This window comes from Melanerpes formicivorus, unplaced genomic scaffold (assembly GCF_026170545.1).
Source record: "Melanerpes formicivorus ecotype bairdi unplaced genomic scaffold, bMelFor1.0.p_v2 SCAF_35, whole genome shotgun sequence".
NCBI lineage: Eukaryota > Metazoa > Chordata > Aves > Piciformes > Picidae > Melanerpes > Melanerpes formicivorus.
In genome coordinates, this window is record NW_027142387.1 from 5,833,321 (window position 1) to 5,859,339 (window position 26,019).

Sequence of the window (26,019 nt, forward strand, 5' to 3'; positions counted from 1 at the left end):
GTTCAGTGTGCCACTAAACAAATAGAAAGGGAAGCCACAGGATTGTCCTTTAACTCCCTCCCTACTGGAAGAAGTAAAGTGAATTTCAGAAGGAAAAGACACTGGGTTTGCTGTTTCATTTGTTGGAATAGGTTCATTTTGACTTCAAACTGTATGATGGCCATAATTAAATAAAGTTTGTACTAGACTTTCCTCAGTGTCCTGGAAAAGCTGTGTTTCCAAATCAGTTGTCCCTAACTTATAGAATCATAGAATCTCAGGTTGGAAGGGACCTCAAGGATCATCAGGCCCAACCTTTATTGGGAAAATCCCAGGCTAGACAAGCTGGACCAATACCCTGTCCAGCTGAGTCAGAAGTTTCTGGTGTTGGGGATTCCACCACTTTCCTGGGGAGATTTATGATGGTCCTTGTTCTGAAAGATTTTCCTCTTCTGTCTAATTGGAATCTCCCCTCATCTTTTCCACATGAATCCTTGTAAAGAGGGAGTCTCCAACTTCTGCACAACCATCCTGTAGCAACTGGAACATGGTGATGAGGTCTCCCCTCAGCCTTCTTTCCTCAAGGCCAAACAAACTCAGTTCTTTTAGCGTTTCCTCATATGGCAGCTTCCTAATCCTTGGATCACCTTTGTATTCCTTCTCTGGACCCTCTTCAGCCTCTCCACATTTTTTTATACAGCAGGAACCAAACCTGTACACAGTACTCCAGGGGGGCCACGACAATCCCTGAGTGGGACAACTTTGCTTCTGCTGGTGCCGCCCTTGTTGACACCGCCCCAGCATCCTCTTGCCTCTCCTTGCTGCTGCAGCACACTGGTCACTCCTGTTGAGCTCATCCACCAGGAGCCCAGGTGCATTTCCATGGAGCTGCTTCCCAGCCAAGTGGATCCTAGCCTGTGCTGAGCTCCTGGCTTGTGTTTTTCCAGATGCAGAACATTACTTTGTCCTTGCAGAACTTTGTCAGGTTGTTATTAGCCCACTCTTCCTGCCTATCCAGGTCTGTCTGCAGGGTGGCTCTCCCTTCTGAAGTCTCTGCTTCTCCACTCTGTTTGGTGTCATCAGCAAACTTCATCAGGGTACGCTTGATCCCTCCTCCAGATCACTTATGGAGATACTGAACAGTATTGGGCCTGATTCCTGGGGAACACTACTTGTGGCAGACTGAAAAGGATCTGTTTGCCAGCAGCCTCTGGGAGCAAGCAGCTTGTCAACCAGTTCCCACCCAGATCGCTTCTCTGGACCTTAACTTATGGGTAACTTTACAGGATTTAGGTTGGACCTTGGCCATATAGCAGGGAACTCTGGCAAGAGGTTGGGTAATTTTCAGGGCTGCATGACACTTTTCAATATTACCATTTCCTCCCCATCTTAAACTTGCTTTGTTGGAGAGATGGTTTATGCTGTGATTTCATTTATAAGGCAAAGGATTTGACTGAACTCACCTTCTTGATGGTATTTCCCAGGTATTTTGGCTTCATAGGTTTGGTATAAGCACAGTTTGCTCCTGAGGAGTTACAGAAACATATGGAGATCAGACAGTGAAGGAAGCAGCGTTCATGATTACTGGATGGAGGGGGATGTGCTTAAGGGTGGAACCCACCATGTGGGTACTTTCAATTTCTTCTTGTAAAACTGTGAGAAAATAGAAATTGATAATAGCAGTTGTCATAGCTGGTGCTTCTGTATCTCTTACAAATTCACAGATTTGTCAAATGGTTTGGCTTGGAAGGAACCTTGAAGAGCATTCAGTTCTAACCCCTCTGCCATGGGCAGGGACACCTTCCACTAGAACAGGTTGCTCAAGGCCTCATGCAACCTGGCCTTGAACCCCTCCAGGGAGGGGGCATTCATGACCTCCCTGGGCAACCTGTTCCAGTGTCTCCCCACCCTCACTGTCAAGAATTTCTTGCTATTATTTAGTCTATTCGTAATAGCTAGCCTAAATATACCTAAATTGTTTGTGTAGAAGCTGTTTGTCCATTAAAAACCCAGTCAACCACAAAACCAAACCTACCCTCTTTGTAGCTGCCCATATTAATACATTTGAGATCTGGAGATTTGTCAAAATTGGTTTTAAAGACTCAGATTTGTATCCCTGCTCTTGCCTAAGCATTCATAGATTAGAAGACTGTACTTTGAATTTCTTCCAGAAGGCTTGCTGGGTTTATTTTGCTGGATGGTGATACCCTCAATGCCTTAAGGAAGGGAATTCACAGCACTTAACATCTATACCATGACTTCCAGTAAGGATAATAAAAGCTTCAATGGAAGAAGTGTCCCAGGACACACAGAGTTCAGAGTAATTTAAGCGACAGGACCTAATAGCAGCCTGCCAGTACTTGGAGAGGGCTGCAGGAAGGCTGCAGAGGGACTGTTTGCAAAGACCTGCAGTGACAGGACAAGGGACAATGGTTTGAAATGAGAGCAGAGCAGATTTAGGGAGGTGGTTGAAGCCCTATCCCTGGAGATATTCAAGGTGAGGCTGGAGAAGGCTCTGAGGAAGCTGCGCTAGTGGAGGTTGTCCCTGCTGAGTGCAGGGGCGTTGGAGTGGATGACCTTTAGAGTCCCTTCAACCCAAACCATTCTGTGATTTTTAACTCTGGGGGAGAAAAAACAAACCTAAATAAATAAAGAAACAACTCTACTTACTCTACATTCACCAGTTTCAAGTGAATAAAAGCAAACTAGTCCATAGGTTGAATGTTGCCCTGAAGAATTAAGAAGTTGGTGCCCTTCATGAAGAGCTTATGAGAGCTAAAGAGGGAAGGCACTGGAGTGTAATAATGCAGGGAAGTCTGCTGTTGTGCTTAGGTGATAAAACTTCTTGGATATCTGATCAAAAATGGGATGGAAAGCACAAGAAAAGAAGCATGCTTTGAAACATTTGTCAGTGACTTTCTTGAAACTGCTTTGAATAAGTCTAATTTTTCTGTTGTGCTGAATGATAAATGTAACCCTGTCTAGTTTTGCTATTTTGCTGAATGTTGCTGTTGGGAAAAAAAATGAAGTGTTACTGTGTTTAGAACTGAATATCTATATCCTGAGGACATCCCACATAAGAATTTACCCTTTTATTCAGATTTATTGTTCCCAGTTCTGATCTTGACTATTTTGTACTCTTTTTTTTTTTTGGTCATTGATTGGTTTTCCCCTTTTTTCTTTGCCACCGCTACCTCTATTTCTGCAGGAACAAGTAGGTTGTTGGTAAGTATTTCAACTCAATCAGACTTTACAAAGTTTTGCCTTAGTGAGGACTATTTTTTTTTTTTTTTTCTTTTCTTTCAGCCTCACTTCCTTTGGTAAAAACTTTGTAGACATCAGACTGAGTGTCTGTAAATGCTGTGCTTTCTCAGGTCTCCATTCTCGCCTTGTCTGTGTGGTAGAGTAATAGTTTTGAGATTTCTCCAAGAGGCTCTGTCTTCTGCATGCTTTCAAGCAGCATCATTATCCGTGCTGTTTTCTCAGATGCTGCCTCCTCCTGGGGCTTGCTCCTTTGTTCCTGTCTGCTGCGTTTCAAGTGCAGTGTTTACTTTGTCTCTCCCACTTACTTACTTTTGTTTCTCATGAGACCTCGTCTGCATTTTTTGGGCCACTTTGCTCAGAAGACTTCTCCGCGTCCGACCAGATGATTGGTTTCATGTGCTCGGTTTAGTCATCCCTGTCGACCATTTTCACATCATTCCTCTCTTTCCCTTTTAGCTATCATGAAACACACTCTCAGCATGGTGTAGCCACCCTCCTCTCTCTTCTTGCCATGCCTCATGTAATTTTAATCGGATTTGTTGCATTGTTCAGTCTAAGTTTTCAAGATATTTATGCCTGTGCCTTTTTAAATAGTAGGACTTGGATCTTTCTTCTGATCTTGGAGCAGCTCTTCCAGTGCTTCCTCTGAAAGGTGTGAATTCTAATGGAAAGTCTAATGGGAACTTTCTCTTTAACCCAAGAATGTTTGTGGAAGTAGTGACTTTACTGATGGTGTGAAGAAGGGGAGGGGAGCATAGACAAACTGGTTCCCTGTACTTAAACATTTGTAGTTGTCTTGCCAAATTACTCAGTTATTCCAGGAGAGCCTGCTTCTGGCAGCAGAACAGAATCACAGAATGTTAGGGGTTGGAAGGGACTTGGAAAGATCATCCATTCTAACCCCGCCGCCAGAGCAGCATCACCTAGAGCAGATCACACAGGAATTCATCCAGGTGGGTTTTGAAGATCTCCAGAGAGGGAACACTGTTACCCTGTCTGAATTCCCTGGCTTTCATTGTGAAATGATGAATGGAAAGCCCTTTTTTCCAGGTGTTTGAAGAAAATATTGCTCCAGGCAATGAGAGGAAAAGGAGGGAATATGAAAATGAAGGGGGGGAGGGGGGGGGGAAGGAAGTTTACAGGTTCAGGAGAGACCAGGGATGAGAGAGGAATTCTTCCTCCTTCAGCTGTGAGAGGAATATCTCTTAAGAGTTTTAAGGCATTTTGTTTGCATCAAGTGTTTTTCAGACCTCCAAGCTGATTTGCAGTGAGTTATTTTTTGTCATCTGGTGATGCAAGACCTAAGGTTGTTTGACAGGTTAATCTTGCCTTGTGTGTAAATAAAGTACATTTGTGCCCCAAACCCTGGGCCATACTTCCTCTGTTGCTTTCTGAATGAGGTGATTGATTGGGCTCCAAAGTGTGTCCCACCTTGGCTTAACTGCATATTCTGACAACTCTGTTGTCCTCTACACAGCTCTGCAAGACTTCTGCACAGCTCCACTGTGTACCCCAGCCTCTGAAATTGTGCTGAGGCTGCTTTCTTCCCATGCTCCTGGGGTTACTCTGCCAGTGTGCCCAAATGGGGATCTGACTCTTATCTCTGCTTGCTGTAGATCTGACCATGAATAGAGGAGAGGGAGAGGAAAGGTTTCTTTCCTTTGTTGCCTTTGATTCAGATTTTGGAAGGGGGTCATCACATCTGTCTGAGAGAGAGTGTGTTCTCTTGGGTTCTCTCCCCTGCCTCCCTGGGGACAGATGCCATGGAAATTAATGGTATTCATCTGGGGAAAGCCTTGTCGACAGCTGGAGGTTTTGGTTGCCAGTTGAAAATGTGCTGCTTGAACATAGTAAGCTAAAACTGAAAATCAGCTGCATTTAGAGTCGGGCTGAAGCCTTTCTTTACACGAAAAATGAGGCTCACTTTTAGCTTTAAACCAGCCAAATACAGCTCCCAACATGAGTTTGTGTTCACACTCCTCTGTCTTCTGCTGCTGGTGTTCAGCTGAGAAATTTCTGTGCTGGGGATGGGACATGGCTGAAATGCAGTTAATGAAGTGGTTAATTAGAGTGAACTAAGAGCTTACAAACCACTTTACAAACTTCTCCTTAGTCTGCTTGTCAGTTTGAAAATGCAAAGACCAGGAGTTTGGATGGAGGGGGCCTGGGCATTCTCTTATTTACCTTGGCTACAGATCCCTATGGCTGAGGAGATGGGGAGGTAAAACTCCCCCACAAACACAAGTGGAGCTAAGGAGGTCTTTGCCCCACTCTTTGGGTGCTTGCATTCATCTAACATCCACGCTTAAAAACCTATTCCTCTGATAGCAGATGTTCTTGGTTTCATATTAGGAGGTGGAACGAGCCTTTCTACAGGTCTTTCCCTCCTGTAAATTCATCTTCTCATTTGCAAGGTATTTAAGCAGGGGGCTTTAAAAATATCTTTGGTTGCATTTGTTCTTCACTTGCTAAAAATGTGCAACCGCCAGTTGCAACCTTCACGCCACTTTTACACCGGTGTTAGACACCTGAAGTGCAGATGATGCAGGCCTTATTTATCAGTCTTGTTCCATTTCTCTTCTTCCTGTACTGCATTATTGTTCAGTGATTGCTACTGAAGGTCTCACATTCCCAAATACCAAGAGGAAGAAGTTGTGTGGTAAGATTCTCTCTCATACTTTGTTGCCTAGGAGATGAAGTGTTAACCAAAGATACCTTCTTCAGTTATTCCACAGGCTGCTTAGCTGAAATAAGTTTGGGTGTGTTTTGTTTTAGCATGCCTATGCAGGCTTTGTTTGTGTGCCAGTACTCTTGCACACCACCTCACCCCATCATATTGACTGGATGCTGTGCTTCCAGATTGGTCCTGCTTGTTTTCCTAAGCACTGAAGAACAAGTGCAGGTACGTGAGGAGCATTTGTCAGGCGTCTTACTGTCAAATCCATGTTCTCAAAGCATGTGTATGCAAGGATTTCTCTTTTCTTATGGCTTCTTTAAATGGGAATCTAGATAGAAACACAAGAATACAAAACCTTAAAATACAGTACATTGCATACTTATTTTGGTCTCATACTTTCAGTTTGGTTTTGACAGTGTTCCAGCTGAGATGTTTTCTGCTGAAATCTGATCAGACTGATGAAGCCTTTTGCATTGGTGCAGCTTTTATTTGTGGCTGGTTCAATATTGACCAAAAGGATCCTTCCTGCCTCTGTGCCAGTCTAACACTGCTTTAACTTGTTTCCTTTCTGTGCAGTTCTGTAACACTGTGCTGTGTTGTTTGGAAGCTCTTAGCAATTTTTCTTCCCACCGCAAAGCAGGTATTCCAGAATGAGCTCCGACATGATCTAGCAAAAATTATACAGAGGTCCAGGAGTGTATTTGTTGGATGGTTTTTGTTTGCTTCACTATGCACTGGATTGCAAGTTAAATAGTCTGATGTTTGCAAAGTAAGGCAAACACAGTAAGGTATCAATATGAGGTTGAAATGGGTATGGGTAGAATTAGTGGCCACCTATCAGCCTGTCCCTGTGCATAGTTTCCCAGCAATGAAAGTTGTGAGTTTGGTAGAGAGGTGGGATTCCATGGCTACCTGGAGGTTCATTTCCAAAAGACAGTGGAGGCTGAAGAATGTGATATATACAATGGAGACTCAGAGAATTCGTCTCTCAGTAATTAACTCCTGCAAATTTAGTTGTTTCAGACTTTCTGTACCCCCTTGGGATTTTCTGGTAGCTGTACTCCAACTTTCTCTTCTCTCTTTCCTTCTAATTGTGGGATGGTGGATTTTAGCAGTGTGTTACTTTCAGTGTTGTAGTCGAGGCTGTGAAACGAGATGCTGGGGCCCTGTAAGAGTTTGTCTCCCTGCCTCTTGTAAAAGTCACCTAGAGATGTGTTTTTTTAGAGGACACTTCATGTGATGCCACCTCGTCCAATGACTACTTCTGCTTTGTTGTCCCAGTGTCTGTGCCTGCATTGCTTATCTGCAGAGCTCAGTCAAACAAGGCAGGGAGAGAGCGAGTCATGTTTGACTTGGTACTAATTGTTAAAGTCATGTGAGACTTTGTTCAGGTTATCAGAATTGTTCCTTGAGACTTGATGGTGAGAACAAAAATGGGCTATAAATGTTGGTAGCCTGCTGGGCAGAAGTACAATAGAGGCTTTGTTCTGTGGGAGTGTTAATGTGGGAGTGATTTGAGGAAAGGTGGGGAAACCCCAGCTTTTGAAAAGGACCTTTAACTGCCTTGTGGACACTGTTGATAGTCCACTTAGTTATATTTTTCAAGCACAGTTGAAAAGAAAGTAAATATTGTGTCTGAAGCCAAAATAATTTGTTCTTTTTGGTTGCTAAAGGAGTTGGAAATGGTTATTTCCTTCCAAAACATACACCATGCACCTCTGGAGAGATGGCTACATCCAGGAGCTGGCTGTGGCAGCAGAGTATTGTGCAAGGTCCTGCATCTGGGTCGGACCAATCCACACACAAATCCAGGCTGGTGCAGACGGGGTTTAGAGTAGCTCTGAAGAAAGAGCCTTGGAGGTGTTGGTTGCTGAGCAGCTCCCCATGAGCCAGCAGTGACCTCGTGCAGCCCGGAAGGCAGCTGTGTGCTGGGCTGCATCCAGAGGAGTGTGGCCAGCACGGCAAGAGAGTGGATTCTGCCCCCTGACTCTGTTCCGCTGAGATCCCACCTCCAATCTTGTCTCCAGTTCTGGTGTCCCCAGCATAAGAAGGACACAGAGCTGCTGGAGTCAGTCCAGAGGAGGCCACAAAGATGATCCAAGGGCTGGAGCACCTCTGCTGTGAGGACAGGCAGAGGGAGCTGGGATTGTGAACAGCCCTCAGCCTGGAGAAAAGACGCTGGGAGGACCCTAAAGCTGCCTTCCAATAGCTGAAGGAATCCTACAGGAAGGCTGAAGAAAGGCTTTTCCTGAGGATGTCTAGAGACAGGACAAGGGGGAAAGGTTTGAAGCTGAGGCAGAGCAGGGTTAGACTGGAGCTTAGGAAGAAGTTCTTCAGTCCAAGGGTGGTGAGACTCTGGAATAGGCTGCCCAGGGAGGTTGTTGATGCCTCTTCCCTGGGAGTTTTTGAGATGGGGTTAAATGAGGCTTTGAGCAGCCAAGTCTAGTTGAGAGGTGTCCGTGCCCATGGTGGGGAGGTTGAAGTAGGTGATCTCTGAGGTCTCTTCCAACCTGAGCCATTCTGTGATATTGTGAAGGAATGAGAAGTCAGGTTCCATTTGTATTTGAAGACTCTTTCAGCTGGTGTTGCGAGCTCAGGCTCTCTTCCCACTGTTATGCCACTCTCTGGCATGCAGCTGATGTAGTCACTGAAAAAATGTCTTTTCCACAAAGAAAACTTTACTACTGGCAGCTGAATTGGTCCATAAGGCTGACTTAAGTGTGATGTCCTGTGCTTCTTTGTTCCTTCAGTGTACTGCTACAGCAGTCAAATATCCCAGGCTAGCTGTGTCAGGAGGATAATTGTAGAAGTGTTGTGTTCAGATCCCTGTTGACACTGGACAAGCCAAAAGCTATTGTGTTGTCAAAGCACTAAAATATTGCCAGCATGCAGGCTGCTTACTGGGCTTAAAGGCAGGTACATGGCAGTGTAAGCACAACCATCTGAGTCTTATCTTAAAGCATGGGTTTAGTTGAAAAGGTAATCATAATTAGAATTATTGCAATCATCATATTTACCCCCTCTCTCCCTGCTGTTTTATTTGGATTCAAGTATTCCCTCCAAACACTTCTGGCATATGCACCTTCTTAAAAACACTCTTAACTTCAGCTTTGGTCCTAAAGACCTGTGGATGGCATTCATTGCCCCTGTCACTCCCTGTTAGATGTATTGATGGCCCTGGGGAATGAGCTAGGAGGGTCCCTTGTTAATGACTGTCCCAGTGCTTAACTAGCCACCAGCAGAAATGTTAGCTTGCTGTAATGCAAACACTTTCTGCAGGCTTAGTCTGCATTGTGTAAGGAAGTTAGGTGCTTTTTCACATCAAAAAAATATTATCAGTTATGCCTTATAGAAGCATATGAATAATGCCTGAGGTTTAGTAGGTTTTGACTGGAGTTTGGAGCAATCAATTACATGAGGCTTGTACAGGCACTGAGAAAATTTACCCTGGGCCAATTCTGGAATTAAAATGTGGCAAAATGGATAGGGATGGCTTGGGGTGTTAGAAGGACTGAGATGGTGGTGGTGATTTTAGTTGTGCTGAGGTGCAGGCTGGGTGGGAGTAGGAGACTACACAGTGGCTTGGGGTCACTTGCAAAGCTTTCTACCAGTAAATGAATCCATTTAATTAGTTTTTTTAAACCAAAAATAAAAAGTGTTTGGCTGTTGTGTGCTTAATAACCTGTGGTTGTAACTGTTGTTTGCAAAGCTGTGAGTTGGGGGAGGAGGATTTAAAAGAAGGTGAGGAGAACAATATTTAAACTGAAGTGAGACTGACACAAGAAGAAACAGATATAAAGTGCCTATGAGTAAAAGGGGAAGAATCAGAACTGTGCTTTTATCTCAGGAAGTGGTTTCCAGTACATGTGCAGCTGCTGCTCATAGTTCCTCATGGGGGTTACGAGTTGTCTGCTTTGACTTGCTTCTTATTAGCTGCACTACAGAAACTAACATCTTGATCTTGCTAAATGAAGTCCATTACATCTCTCAAGTGCTAACATGTCAGGTTAGTTGCTTGTTCTACATCTGGGTAATAATTAACAGGAAGGATCAAAATTCTCAGGCATCAGTAGCTTGGAAGTGGCAGCATCAAGTCCCCCGTCATCCTTGAATGACTTGGTTCAGCGTGGACTCACAAGGTTAGGGGTACAAAAGTAAGGGGCAGCAAACTAAAAGGGAAGGGAGCAAGCCTTGTTGTGGATGCTGATGGAAGAAAAGAAAAAGTTGTTCCTTTGCACTGAGCTTGGGTTGGCATATTTTTGCCATGTATTGCCCTGGAGCTCCTTAGGAGTTATTACACACCAAAATCCCTGTTGGTGGCTTTTTGGTGTCTCAGCTTGTGTGTTAATTATTCAGCTTCTCAGAATCAGCCAAACTTTTTTCTGTGGACTGTAAAGCTTACCCAGAAAATCTTGTCCTTTAACTGGAAGACTGCTGTCTTTGGTAATGACATGAATTCAAGAATTAAGCACTTTTGTCATGGACTATCATAAAATTGCACCACAATCCAGACTGTTTTAATTAGTCGTTACCCCATATTGCCTCAGGCTGTGACCTCACAAGCTCACTAAAGTTATGCTTGGCTAGGATGAGAGAAGTCAAACAAATTCAGTGCTACAGGAACTATTAGTGATTCAGTCCTTGAGTTAATGTTTCTCTTGTGTCCCAGACTGGTAAAAGCTGCTGCAGGTTGTGTGATGAGATGTAAAACTCAGCTCCTTTGTTGGACTGCTGCTCCTGGTAAAAACAGAAATGTTAATTCAGGGCTTCTGCCCAAGTTCAGACTTTAGTGGCTATGTTCTCTACACATTCCTGTTTTAGTAGAGTCTTGCTATCCTCTTGCTCCTGTCTTACACTGTTCTTAGCCTTGTTGGGAGGTTTGCATTCCAGAGGTGCTGCCTTGTGCAATAGACAACAGAGCAGCTTGCAGAAACAGTGATCCATCTCGAGCTCTTTGGAAATGAAGGGAATGATTTTAATGTAAGAAAAGTCAAATCACAACTGAAAAAGTGCCAGCTTCCACCCCCCTCCTCCCTTTCTTCCTTTTAATGTGTGCAGAACAGTTTTTGTTGGGTTGTTTTGTTTTTTTTCTTGAATGTTCCTGTTTGCAGTGTCATTGAGTGTACTCACACTTACCTCTTTTTATCTTCCATAGGATTCAAGTGCCCTGTATGTTCAAAATTTGTATCTTCTGACGAAATGGATTTACATCTGGTGATGTGTTTGACAAAACCAAGGATAACCTACAATGGTAAGAAAGAAGTAAGCTGATAATTCTTTATTCATTTGAAACATCAGTGTGGTAAGACTGCTTTATTCAGTGGGGCATTCTGGTAACTAGTTCAGTGGAGTCAAACTCTATAGGGCTTCTGCTTGCAGTTTATTTTTTTTAACTAATTCCTAAGAATTTGGTCTTCTTTTTTATGCTTCTTGCCAGTAGAATTTACCATCCTATTCTTTGTCTAGATAGCAATAATGCTGGCCCTTAATTGCCAAAATAATTTGAGCCATGAAATGAATTTCAAAGCCCTGCACTCCAGAAAATAATTTTAGTCTTATTCTCCCCCCTCCTTCCTTCGTGGTGTTGCCACACACACAGGTGAGAAGGCTGGCTCCATCTAACAAAGGGGGCTTTGTTTCTCTCTCTTTTGCCTTTTTGAAATTTAGGACTGAACATCTTCCAAGGTAAGTTGTTAGAAATCTGTGTAGTGAGGGATGTTTGAGCATCAGGGTGAAGCAGGCAGGTCACCCCAGTCAGGGAGGGAGAATGCACTTGGGATCAGTTAGGGTGGAACAGGAGGAGAAAAGCTGGCAGAGAGCAAGTTCTGGCAGTTACCAAACTGATGGGATGTGCACAACTGATGAGTTGGCTGAAATCCTTTGCCCCTGCTGCTTGCTACGTGAGCACGCTCAGTTACAAAAGGTAACATCTCTGTGGTGGTGTGATGTTCACTTGCATCACAGTGGTGCCATGTTCAGACTGTTTGCCTGCACTGTGTCTCTTGGCTGGCACACTGCTCCACTGGACGTCTGCTGGGCCATCTTCTTATCTTTGCACAGTCTGTTAAGTGAACAAACTTTGTGTAAGTAAGCAGAAGTGAAAATCTGAGTGGCATCTGAAGCCACTCAGGATCTGCAGCATGACAAAAGCAGTTGTGGGCAATACTATATGAGTTCTGAGCAGCAGTGTGTTATTTCTCAGTTTGGGGGTGTCTGCTGTACAGAGAGCCTCATACTCATTCTAGGAATCATTTTTATAAGCTTAAGAGGAGAAAATAGATTGATTAGAGGGAGGTACTTACTTAGAAGTGTGGTCTCATTCTCATCACACTTCATAAAAGTGTGCATTGATCCTTGTAACTGCAGTTGGTGAACTCCCAGAGTTGTGGACTACATTTTAAATGTTAGCCTATGGCTGGAAATTTTAATTACTGCAGCACCGAGAAACGGAGGATACGGCTTCAGAGTTGTGCAACACACAGTTGTGACTTTGTGGCATGATTGTAATCCCTTTAATGAGACTAATGAAAGAATTAACTAGCAGATTGCTAACTTAATGCTGCTCTGCTTAGAGGCCCTCATATGAATATCTATATGCACACTTTCTTTTCCTGAGCATTTTGCTGTTTGCCATGTTGATGAGATCGGTGATGGATCTGCTGGATCTGCCTTCTTGTCATAAGCCACTAGAAAGGCATCTCAGGTTTTGCTTGAGAGAAGAAAAGGTGCTGCTATCAACTTTTGATACCTTCTTCCTAAGTGGAAGGCATAGATGATTTAATTCCTTACTGTTATCTTGGCCTTATGCCATACATATTGAAGTAGAGGTAAGCAAGCATCATTTGGTTCTGCTGCTTTCCCAGTCCTATTACCACTGACTGGAAAAAGATATATATATATATATTTTTCTTTTCTTTCTTTCCTTTATCCTCACCTTTTTTCTCTGAATTTTGTGTTGCAATTAGTTGAAGGGAGTGTCAGACTTGGCAAGTGGTGAGATGTTTAAAAATTGAGCAGTTAGACTGAAGTGCTTTTGTCTAGTTCTGTTGTAGATATCTGCAAATGTGCTTGTCCTTCTGGGAAAGGACAAGGAGTAAATTGTATGTATTTTGTAACCCTGAGAGGACAAGCCTTCCTTCTTTTAGAATGCGAGTCGAAGGCATACAGTCTTCCCTAGAAAAGTGTTCTAAGACCGTTTAGCTGTGACTTAAAGCTCAAAAAAATTAATGAGTCCTTCCAGCCAATCTCTAATTGCTTTCTGAGCTACTTTTGTCCATTGCACTTGGCAGTAGAAAGGGTCAGTGAACTGCAAACCCTGGCAGCTGTCTAATTTCTGCGTGTTTTCTGAGAGAGAGTGGTTAGATTCTTCCCAGTTCTATGTGGAAACTGTGTTAACTTTCATATAAATAAATCAGTACACTTTATTAGTCTTATTCTTTCAGAATCATGTGACTTGTCTGCAACAGAGATCTCATTGCTGACTCCATTTGTCATGTAAAAAGAGCTCTTCTGTTCTCTGTGGAACTTTGTTGCCAGTATCCCTTAAGCTACTTGTGGTGGTCGCACATGATTCAGTATCTAGGCATTTTGATACAAAAGCTAGTTGAATTAATGGTAGTGTGCAAAAGCATTGTGGTGGTTGGTGTTAATGTCTTAAAAAGACTTGCTTTTCTCAGCAAATAAAAACTCCCTTTATGATGTTGCTTGCTGGGGTGCTGAGAAGCCTGGGTGGGTCCCATGTGGTGGTTAAGCCACAGGTTGCCAAAAGCCAGCTTTATGAAGACAGATTTTTTGGGAGAGCACTGCTGAGCTTCTCCAGAGGGTTAAATGGGGTCCTTTGCACCATCTTGTTCAAATTTGACACAGTGATTTATGCAGGGATTCCTCCTAGGAACTGCTCTGCAGAAGATGTTCCTCAGAAGTTGGCCGTGCGCTTTGGTCAGACAGTGGCATTTACTCAGTGCTGTGGAAGCAACTTGCCTTTACCCCCCTGCTGCTGCTAAGACCCTGTCTGGTGAAGTGTAGGGCTTGGATATAATTATTGTTGATTTTCCTTTTTTCACTGGAGGGTGCTTTATGAACATGGAGAAGGCGCATGGGGGAGACTTGGGGCGCGTGAGTTTTAGATGCTTTGCAGCAAATACAACCGATTCCTCATGAAGAAACCTTTGCTGTTGGTTCTGAAGCCATTCTGGTTTTCCTTTTAAAATGCCATTGTTTGTTTCTCAGAAGACTTCAAGACTTTATTGTTATTCAAGGACCCCTGTGAGATCAGGGCCTGGCAGCAGGCCCGGCGGGGAAGCCGGTGACCCTGGGGAGAGCCAGGCAGCTCACTGGGCCGGCTGGCTCGGCAGGCCAGCCTGGCCTCTTTCAGAAGTTCTGCCTGAATTAGCACATTCCTGTGGAATACTTTGGTTTTCATCAAGTCAGCACTTTGTGCTGGAACGCTGTTCTACTGGAAAGTCTCTAAGCGGGTCTCGTCCAAGCCGCTCGCTCGGGGTGGTGCTGCTGTGCCCTCCCTGCTGCTGTGACCTCTGCGCCGCTTTCACTCAGGCTGCTCTCCGGCTGCCTCAGATGTGGCAGTGGGGCTGCTTATTGGATTTACTGAGGGTCATTTTAAGGTGAAAAGCTTTTGCTACTGTAATTTCAGAGAGGGAGAATGTTGAGACATCCAGTGTGTGAGCTGCTGAAGGTGTTTTCCTTACTCAAGGTAATGACTTTGCAGTTAATTGTTTTTAAATTGTGGCAAGTGGATTTTTTTTGTTTGGTTTTTTTAGCCCTTTCACACCAACAAAATAGCAGGGGATCAAACATCACAGGCAGCAGGGATTGCATACATGATTTTTTTATTTAAAGTTCCTTCATCTCTGGTTTGAATGGAGGATTAGTATGTGGAAAGACTGTTATGGATGGAATATTGAGAATTAAAGTGGTTTTACTGGATGAAAAACATGAGCAAACTCAAGGTGCTCTTCTGGCAATGCCCTCTGTCTTCTGGGGTGCCCTCACCCCAAACCCAGCCAGCCAATATTGCCATGCTCTCCAGCCAAATTCAGAGCAACCTGGGCCACAAGAGGCCCACTGATGTAGGTTAGCCTGGCTGCAAAACAGGGGTTTGTCACAAGGATTTAAGTACACTGTCTGCTGCAAATAAGTTTGAGGTATTGGGTTAAATTTTGTGAGGAAAGAGAAATGCTGGTGCTGCTACCACAGGCTGAGGGCTGCCTGGTGAGCTGCAGTCTGTGTGAGCAGTACTTCTGCCAGAGGAGCTGTTGACAGCTCAGTGACCGCCATAACACACATCTTGATCAAAAGTAGAGACCTGAAGATTGGCAGGAGTCACCCAGAGGACTAAACAAAACTATTTTGGAAGCATTCTTTGTGAATGAGACTGACATAATTTTTTCCAACCTAAGTTATAAGCTTTCTTGATTGTGGCCATTTCAGTATCTTTGGAGCAAGCTGCTTGTGCTTGAACATTGGAAGGGAAGAAAAACAGTGCACCGTAACCTGCTGTTTGGACCACCAAAATCCATGATTCTGGTAGTTCTGCCCACTGCAGTGACTTGATTTCCTTGGTCACTTCTGTACACAAAAATGGGAGAGTGTTTGTTTTACTCAGCAAAGCTGGCACTGTCAGCTGTTCTAACTGATGCACTCAATATTCAGTCTGGATTGAAAAGAATTGCTAACTTCAAGTTCACTTTTCTGCTAGGCTTCCCGAGATCATAGACTGAAAGACCTTTCAAAAGGGCATCTTGCCAGTCTGCCTAGAAAAGATTAAGCCTTCCTCCTTGTCCTCATCCTTTAATAGGACTAGACTTTCAGCAAAGCAGTGCAAAATAACAGCAAGGCAAATCAGTTCTTTCATTCCAAGGCATAAAATTCTCCACAGAATTTCTTGGTTCTTCCATTTCTGGAGTTCACCAGGATTCTTGGCTCTGCCCTAGCTGGTTCTGGGCTGTGTCCTCAGGGGTGCTGGGGAGGGAGAAGAGCCTGCTTCCTAAGGTAGTACACAGATACTCTGTGCTTGCAGTTGAAATAGTGACATTTACTCTTGTGATCTTGTGTACTCCTGAACATCCTGCAGAGTACGTAGGAGGTTCATTCAGTTTCCCCGATGCTTTCAAAGTGTTTTCCTCAGCAGTTCATGAAAATAATTAGAAGCACTGAACATCTGTTGAACTTTGAGATTTTGCTCAATGTGGCAACAGAAGAACGCTGCTGTAGTAAATAAAAGTCTTCTCTCAGACATTTACACTGCTGTGAGTCTGCGAGTTGGTATGATACCAGCTCAGACTTTTCACAGCCTGCCTTGCAAGTCATTATTACAATTTTAAAGAGGGAAACTGTGCTTTAAGAACTTGATTAGTCTGTACTTCCTCCTTTTGGGAATTGTTGGCAACGTTTGAGCAAGGAGAAAACTTTCACTGGCGTTGATTAGTGTAGGCTTTGGATAGCCGCTCATCCAAACCAGACTGCCCAGAGGAGCAGTGGCAAACTCTAACCCTCCCACTCTGCTACTCAGTAAAGCTGTATTCCCTTCCACTCATCCCAAGTCTTTTCAGCAATTTTTGGAACCTCACAGAAGAGCATCACTTCAAGAGCAATCTGTTACTGTTTGGGTTTGTTGGGAGGGAGGTTGTTCAGAATGACGAATGCCAGCACCAGAACAAGAGGACACAGTCTCAAGCTGCACCAGGGGAGGTTTAGGCTGGATGTTAGGAAGAAGTTCTTCCCAGAAAGAGTGATTGGCCATTGGAATGGGCTGCCCAGGGGGGTGGTGGAGTCACCATCACTGGGGGTATTTATGAAGAGACTGGATGGGATGCTTGGTGCCATGGTTTAGTTGATTAGATAGTGTTGGGTGATGGGTTGGACTCGATGATCTCGAAGGTCTTTTCCAACCTGGTTAATTCTATTCTATTAAAACCACCCGGAAGTTCAGTGTGTGCCTGCCTCCTAAATGGGAATATGACCTGCTTTGGTGACCCCTTTTCAGCCTCAGTGGATGAGTTGAGTCAGTTTGTGATTGCATGGAGTTGTAGCACTTCTAGTGGCTCTTACCTTTCTTCCACATCCACAAACTCTCAGCCCTCTGCTATGGAGTCTAAAAAGGAAGGTGTGTATTTCTAATGGTGTGGCTGTGCAGAAAGCTCCTGAAACAGGAGCACAGTGAGAAGGAAGTGCTTCAAATGTCTGAACAGCAGTTCCTGGAACGGCAGTCTGCCCCATTGATCTCGGTATGATAGAATTTTGCAGGTGTGGTGGTGGTTCAGGTATCAATGTTACTTTTTGTGTAAGAGCAAGAGAGGCATAGATTTGTAAAGAAGCTACAGCACCTCACTGCCATGGTTCCAGCTGGGATGCTCAAGAGATTATCCTGACTTTTCTTGCTGTAATGCAATAATGTCACCATGCTTGGATCCTGATGGGGAGGACACGCTGCAGACATCACATCCATTTATATCTTAAACTGTTCTCTGATTCATTGTGAATGCAACTTAGGCTTTTCACGAACCTTTAAGGGGAAGGATATTTGGTGGGTGATTCTCTGCATATTTTCCCTTGAGCCAGGCCTGACTCTGCTAGACTGAACTTCCTGTGACAGAAGCGTTGAGAGTCACTCCTGGAGAAGAGAAGGCTCTGAGGAGGCTTTATTGTGGCCTTCCAGTATCTGAAGGGGGCCTACAAGAAAGCTGGTGAGGGGCTTCTTAGGGTGTTGGCTAGTGACATGACAAGGGAGAATGGATCTAAGCTAGAGGAGGGGAGACTTAGATTAGGCATTGGGAAGAATTTCTTCACTGTAAGGGTGGTGAGACACTGGAACAGGTTGCCTAGGGAGGTGGTAGAAGTCCCATCTCTGGAGGTTTTTAAGGCCAGGCTGGATGTGGCTCTGGGCAACCTGATCTAGTGGAAAGTGTCCCTGCCTATGGCAGGGGAGTTTGAACTAGATGATCCTTGGGGTCCCATCCAGCTGTGACAATTCTGTGATGTTGTGAAAATAGCTGTCAGTGTCACCTCATACTGAATTCAGTTTTGAGAGTGAGACAACTGAGGCCTTTCTGTTCTCAGCACACTGGAATTGCATACATGTGCCACAGGAATATTTTGTGTGCAGCATTGGATAAATACAGTAAAGCTTTTGACAACCATAGAACAAGCCTGCTTGTTTCTGAAAGAAGCAGAGAAACCAGAATCATTCACGTGCTGAAAGCTCGAGTTGTTCCTTTTCCTTATGGGCTGCTCCTGTGCTCGGCTGGTGCTGCTGTCTTGCTTGGGTACTGACAGCGTGCAAGTCAAGTGACAGTTCTTGCCCTAGAAAACAACAGAGACACCTGTGAAGCAGCACTGCAAAGAACATCTGTGAGGGACAGGAGGAGCGATTCAGCTGGGGTGAGAAGAGGACTCAAAGCCTCGCTGCTCTGCCTGTGTCGCTGTGTTTCTCTTACATAATGGCAGCGCAGTGCTGCATGCGGTGGAGAGCTGAGGGACTGTGACTCTGCACCATGTGATGAGGGCAGACAGGAGCTACCTTCCATGTCTTACACTTAATCAGTCTTTAGCTTTGAGAGGTCATTCAGAGGATGCCATAAATCGTGTCTGCAACTGCTGCAGTCTTGTGACTGCTGGGAATGTAGCTTCAGGGGAAATAACATTCCTGGTTTGTGTGGGAATTCTGCAGGCTTTCAAGCTGGTACCTCTGAAACCTTGAGATTTTACTCAGCTGTTAGCAGCAAGCTGACTTGTTTTTTGTAGTTGCCTAGTGGAAATGACCCCCTTGAAACTACAGAGCTTTTTCCTGATCTCACAGAACAGGTTTAATTGGCTGAGTTTTCAAATAAAAGTACTTGAAATCTTGAGGTTTTTAAAGAGAAATACCAAGCTACATCTTACTGAGACTGAGTGATCTGTGTAGGAATTTCATGGTATTTCCTTCTCTAAATTCCTCACTGTTTTGCAGGAGCTAAACTAGATTATTCACAGATCAGGACTTCTTTTTCCTAAAGAAATATAAAAGAATTAAGTGACACTCCCTCTTGCTCAGAAACTGCCCCAGGAGCAGAGCAATTGAAAGTGTTGCCTGAGATGGCACTTGTCATTTATTGTTTCTTAAGATTAAAACCTTGCTTCAGAACGTGCTAGCTTTTGATTACTTCAGTAGTCTTGTGCTTCTGAATTTCAGACTTGGCCCTTTGATGACAAATGAAGCCAGTCCAGCTTCTGCAGGGAGTTTCTGTGGTAGAACAAGTCAACTCTTCAGAAACAAGCTGGGTGAAGACACTTAATGTGGTAGAATACTCTCACTTCTAACCTGCAGTGATAGGGTGAGGGGTAATGGTTTGAAATGAGAGCAGAGCAGATTTAGATTGGATGTTAGGAACAAGTTCTGCACCATGAGGGTGCTGGAACACTGCAACAGGTTGCCCAGGGAGGTGGATGAGGCCCCATCATTGGAGATATTCAAGGTTAGGATCTGAACAAGTTGATCTAGTGGAGGATGTCTGTGCTGCCTGCAAGGGTTTGGACTAGATAACCTTTGGGGGTCAATTCCAACCCAAACCATTCAATCATCCTATGATTCTGACTGCTGATACTAGGTAAGAGGTGAGCAGTTGTTAGTACTCTTAACAAGATCCAGTGATTCTAGAAAAGGCTCTCCTCTAGACTCTCTCCAACAGTTCTGTGTCCTCCTTATGATGGGGACACCAGAACTGGATGTAGTAGTCAAGGGAGTGTCTTACCATAGCAGAGTAAAGGGGCAGAATCCCCTCTCCTGTCCTGCTGGCCACACTCCTCTTGATTGTGCTTGCTTTAAAGATAAAGGGAAGTTTAATGGTGTTTTTTTGGTTTTCGTTGTGTTTTGTTTTGTTTTTGTTATTCCTGTTCAAATTAAAGACCCACCTACTTGTGTCTTTCTGGGATAGTAAGCACACCGTGGTACCTGTTAGCACTAGAAATGCTCTGTCTCTGTGCTTGCCAGGAGAAATTATAACACAGGGCTATGGCTTACTGCAGAGTAGAAATAGTGAGATAACTTTGAAAACTCTGAGTCAATGTTTGATTTTATCAGAACTTTTTGCATTCAGGCATGTTTTGCATTACACCTATAATTGCATCTAAAATAGGAAGAGCTTGTAAAAAGCAGTCTGTCTGCTGAGAACAGAAAAGACAGCCAAGTGAAAATGAGGCAGTGATTTATATCCCTGTCCTATGTATGCATGTTGACACCAGGCATTCACTTTTCACTTGGAAAAGGCTGATCTTGAGCCTGCTGGGAGAAGCACCCTGCAGACCTGGCACCTGGCTGGCAGGGGGGGTGGTAAGCCAGACTTTGGCACACTGAATTTTGGCAGCAGTGTTTTCATTGTGTGCTGCTCAGTAATGCATCACATCTTCTCTAACAACAGCATCTTAGTCAGCCACACCTGTTTTCTTCTCCTGTTTTCAGCTTAGGCTCATAGCTTCATCTTTCATGCCATCTTCAGTGCTCCCTATGTGTTCATTTTGCTTTAGATCAAACTCCTGCAAGCTTGTACAGAAAGGAGTCAGTTGGCCAATGTTAAAAGACTGGGAAAAAGACTTGGCAAAGCCCATTGTACTCAGGGCACCTGTAGGAATAGGAACTTGGGAAAGGACAAAGTGAACAAAACATTGAATCAAATCCTGCATCCAGCTTCAAAACAAGCCACCATTAGAGTGTAACCTGTGTTGCCCAGAACAGCTGGTTGTATCTGAGCTGCTCTTCATTCCCTCCATGCCTGTTCTTCACCGACACTATTGTCCTGCTCACTTCACCTAAATTGTGTTAGATGAGAGGTTTCCTGGATTTCATTAGACCAGTGTGTGCCCATCACGCTTTTAATTTGTTGCAGACCATTACTAGAATGAAACTTCTCAGTTGAAAATCATTGCAAAGCAATTTCTCTGGCTTCTGACCATAGTTTCAGTCATAGTGAACAGAAAAGCTGCTCTGCAATCTTTTTGCTCCCTTTTCCTGTTGGGATTAAGTGTAGCCAGTTTAAAAAGCTGCTGAAGTAAGAGGGATTAGGGATTTCCTAACCTCAGTGAGGATTCTTTTGTACACTCACACCAACATCCTGCATTTGCAAGATGGTTTCCAATTTAGATTGTTCCTTCAGCTTGATCAGAGACATCTGCTTTCTGTTGTAGCTACTCTGCCACATCCAGGCTCTGCTGTATTTTCCCAGCCTTAGTGAATGCTGTTGATGATTGCATCCATGCAGGGTTTGCATCACAGGCATCGTAGCTGTCTTCCTTCTGCCCATAAAGCTGTTTGAACTGTCTCTCCAATGGTAGGTGAAAGGAATTCTTCACCCTCCTCCTGACCACTGTGCTGTCTTTTCCTCATTAAATCATTAACTCAGATTCCCAAGTGATTTACTACCAGAAGAATCATCTGTAGGTAATTCTCTTGGGGTTCATGTCTGGTTGGTTGTGGTGGGAGGGGTTTTTTTGTTTGTTTTGGTTTTTTTATTGTTATTGATTTTTTTTTTTAACCTTGGATAAAGAAGTCACAGTATCACAGTATAACTTAGGTTGGAAAGGACCTCGAGGGTCATCTGCTATGCAAGGCAAGCTGGACTTCAGGCTTCTCTCTTTGAGTGTCTGTGGTGACAAGACTTAATTTCTTGGATTGGATGTGGCACTTGGTGCCATAGTTTAGTCATGGGGTCTGTGGTGACAGGTTGGACTTGATGATCTTGGAGGTCTCTTCCAACCTTGGTGATTCTATACTGGTGGTATTCTTTGTTGCCCATTGCTGCAAGATTCTTTCATCCCAGATGCCTGTAGGAAACAATCCTCTCTAACTGCAGTGGACTCTGTCAGGGTTACATGCTGGTTACCCCTGGCTGTTTACTGAAGCACTCCTCTTTTGATGAGTAAACTGAGCCTTGAGAAGGGTAATGGTTCTTATATGGAGCTGAGGAGGAGGTATTCCCCAAGTGACAGTTCCTTCCACTCTTTCCTAAGGAATCTTACTTGGTGCTTTGTTTCTTGTGGGATTACCCCTTTATGTGCTACTTTTGATTTGACTCCTGGTGTGGAAGATTAATACCCAGCAACCTGAGATCTCATGTACTGTTGATTAAAACCCAAGGAAACAGCCTAAAAGCAGCTTCCTTCTTCCATAAGCTGCAACAAGCAGCTTCAGCAGTCTGGTGCATGGGGTGTACACCATGGTGTATGGGGTGGGGTTTCATGGTGAGGTGCTAGTTTGGTAGAGCTGCATTCAAGGCTTTTTCACACAGTTGCCTTCTGATGAGATAGTATTTAGGAGTATTTTATCTCCCAGGAGCAGTGTTTCTGAAGGGACATATGGAAACCTTAGGCCAAACACAGCACATCAAGGAATGCTGTTGGAGAACAAATTACCCCTTGAGTCACATGAACCAAAAGTACACATCAGTTCACTTGGAGTGGTGCAGGGTGGGTAAGGCTGGCACAAAGTCTCTTTACATCATGTTCCAGAGGATAAGATGTTTATTTGTGGTTGGTTTGTGAACAGGTGCAGCTCTTTGGCCCATAGGTAGAGTAAAATTGGACAGTTTCAGGATGTGGTACTTACACCTGTGGTGAATGGAAGTTAGCTTCAGAAGTCAATGCAACAGCTGAAAGTTGCTTGGCTGTCTTGAGATGAAAGCATCTCAAGGGCATCTCATACTGCAAGCAGGCTGATTGAACACAAGCTTGGAAGACTGCAGCTTAAGCAGAAGTTTCAGTCAATCAGATTATTGTCTTTGCATGGAGAGCAGATCTTAAGTCACTGTGGGAACTTGCAGTCACCCTGGCCGTGAATCTCAGGACAGGAGCACAAGAAGTTTCATATCTAACTGGGTTGATAGATTTTATCTTGTACGAGTAAGTTTTTAACCCCAGTGCTTTCTCCTGGAAGTGAAGGCTGATCAGGATGGCATAGGAGCAGCTGTGGATTGTATCCATACAGTTAGGACTATGCAGGCTTTTGTATTCATCCTGCTCCCTAAACTATGTCTCTGTTGCTACTATTTTAGCTTTTATATACATCTTAAAGAAATAAAGGGGAGAATTTTTTTGTTCTCTACCACACACCTGATCCTTATCTGTCTGAAGAGGAAGCATCTAGCTGTTTCTCAGAATTAGCTTCTAAAAGCTGAGAATCTCCCACATAAAGCTAAACCAAACATTGGGATTGCTGAGAAACACAATTTCTGCAGGCACCTCTCACTAGCTGGTGCTGTGATACTAGCACTGCCCCTCAGCCCTTGCCCTGCAAATGTCTCTCCTGGGTGGCTTTCACTATGCTCTGTGCGCTCTCTCCCCTTTACCGTGTGGTTTAAGAGGGAGCCCCAAAGACTGTAGGTGGTGTTTGTGCAGGAAGTCTTTCATGATGGGGATGTTTGCATATAGGTACCTCAGTCTTGGACCAACACTGAACAGGGTGAGAGGGAAGGGGATAACACTGGACTCTGGATAGGAAACTCTGATAGGGCTGCTGTGTTGCAGGGAGTGAGAAGTGAGATGCCAGCCAACATCCTCCCCAAGTTCATCGAACGCTTTGTCAGTATTAGAGTGTCACATTTGTTGTAGCTGGTTGCTTTGCTTTAGAGAGGTTATGCTTTTGTTCCATGGTGGTGGGAAAGGTGTTTGAAGATTGCTTCAGTTCTAGGTATTGCCATGCAAGCTGTGCAGTGTTGTTCAGGGTTGTTGTGCCTGTCAGAAGTGCACAGAAAGCTGCAATGTGCTTGTGTGGTTAGCATGTGGGTGTTTAGTTTTCCTAACAGTATAAAAGCGAGTTGGGATTGAAGTTAGACAGCAGAGATGAATTCTGAATTTCCATGTGCTCAGCATGCTGGTATTGTGAATCCTTAAAGCCACTTAGCTGTGGTTCAAGTGAAACCACCAGATGTTAAAAATCCCCTCCCCTCTGGTGCCTTATCTAAAGGAGATTGCTTGTATTAGAGCAGTAAGAAATGTTTCTGGTCAGGAATCCACTGCTGCTTCAGAAGGACCTCTTAAGAGGGCATGTTGCTGAAGGCAGTGCAAGTTTAGTTCCTGGCTGTGAATCAGAGAAGCACAGAATCATCATCTCCCCTTCCCTTTAGGTAATGCATTCATGTGAATGTTGTGATAGCATCGATGAAGTCTCAAACATTTTGGGTTTTGGGGGTAGTTTTTCGAAAGATAAGAGAGAAATAGAAAAATAATGATAGGTAGCTGCTGAATCATTCTGCTGCAGGAAAATCTGGGAACAAAAGGCTTGTCCAGGCTGCAGTGGTTCAGTGCAAAATGATTCCATATCAGACATTTAAAGGCTGGTGGATGTTAAGAAGAAGCTCTTCACAGAAAGTGATTGGCCATTGGAATGGGCTGCCCAGGGAGGTGGTGGAGTCCCATCACTGGAAGTGTTAAGGAAGAGACTGGATGGGGTGCTTGGTGCTATGGTTTAGGGGTGCTGAGTGATAGGTTGGACTTGATCATCTCAAAGGTCTTTTCTGATCTGGTCTAGTCTAGTCTATTCTGCCTTAAACTGGCTTTGGTGCTAAGCCAGTGTGGGTACTGGAGAGTGCTGTATGAAACAAGAACAGAACACAGCATGACCAGATTTGTGTCTGACAGGTTGTTTCACTCCCTTTCCTTGATCTCAGATAGATTATTTGACTCACCAACCATGGTCAGAAGGGAGCTGGACCCAAAGTGTCCCAGGTCCACAAAGGATTTGGTTTTGATGTCGTTGCTCTACATGTGTTAAGAATTATGAGCATAATTACATGGGTTGGGAGTCTTGTGAACAGGCAGTGCCAAGCTTCACCTGGGCATTTTTAGCAGTTGGGTATTTTGCAGTATTTCCTGCAGTGTTTGCACTCTGCTCTTGCCTGAGAGCCTGGTAAGATCTGTGAGGTTAGCACAAGTAGGTGGGCCATGCCAGCCCATTACTTCAGAGGCAGAAGAGCCTTGAAACCTGTTGACAATATCTCTTCTGCAGGGGTGGCAGAGCTCTCTCACTTTTCTGAGGCCCTGTCCACTGAGCCGTCACCCCTGTTCACAGCAGCTCCCCTGACACCACCGGGCACAGCCCAATGGGTGCCCAGCCACTAGCTCTGCAGGGAGGGCTGGGCGTGATGGCAGGGAGGGCAGCAAGCTGCTTGTGCACCAGGACTGGTGCTGGCCAGAGGGAACTGAATGGCACTTGGGGAGGGCATGGGAACACTGGAGGAAAGAACACTCAGGAGACTTGTGCCAGGGCTGGTGGGAGATACAAATGTTTAAATGGGCATCTTGTCCTAGTGTTAGCCCAAAGGTGCAGAACCTTGCTCAGCAGGAGCTCAGATCCCAGTGCTGGCTCTGAGTGTGTGATAAGCCAGACATGTACACTAGAGTATGATGTGAAAGCAGCTCATAGGAACCTTTCCTCTTACAAATTGGACCTTTGGTTTTTGACAGCTTTTTATGTTTAGTCATCAAATCTTCACTCTTGGGACTGCTAAGTAAGGGATGTTGGGGTTTGATTCACTGGAGGCATCTTAGTGCCATTTTGGTTTGGGTGCCAGCTGCTGATCTGTTAAAGTGACTCCATGGGAAAAAAGAAAAGACTTCTGTTAAGTATGCTTCATGTGTGTGATACATACTTGAATTATTAATGGTGCTTCTCCCTGCAACCTAAGTGTGGGTACATCTGCTCACAGGGCTCTGGGCAAACTGTTGTGCTGAGCCTCAGCAGCAGGGCAATACTGTCTGAAGAGTGTTTGCCTCCTGGTGTCAGATATTAAAGTGCCTTTTTATTAAGAAAAAAAACCAACCCCTCAAAGAAGTATTTATCCTTAGCACCCTCTCCTGGGCAAATTCTTAGTGTCAGGATTTTATAAGGACAGCTAAGAGCTCTTAAGATCTTTTTTCATTGCTTCAAAATGCTTTGTCTTTTGGATACCTTTAATGTTCTCAGAAGCTTCTGTTAGAACAAGAGGAGCAATTTCTTATCAATAATGTTCCCATGGGTTAAATGCCTTTTGGGTTTCATTTTTTTCATTGTGGTGGATATATATTGCTTATGACTTTATGGTGAATATTTTTCTATGTAACAGTTCACCTCATGTTAG

General features: G+C 44.2%; 1 protein-coding gene across 3 annotated transcripts in view; it reads left to right on the forward strand.

Moving 5' to 3' along the window:
* Positions 1 to 26,019, forward strand: part of ZNRF2 (zinc and ring finger 2) — a 51,675-nt gene that overhangs the window by 15,649 nt on the left and 10,007 nt on the right. For all 3 annotated transcript variants that reach the window (XR_010989584.1, XM_068156998.1, XM_068156997.1), the window contains exon 2: positions 11,076 to 11,171. Coding sequence is in view for 2 of the 3 variants with exons in the window: in XM_068156998.1 (XP_068013099.1) it covers positions 11,076 to 11,171 (96 nt within the window). In the remaining variant the exon portion in view is untranslated. The remainder of the gene's footprint in view (positions 1 to 11,075; positions 11,172 to 26,019) is intronic.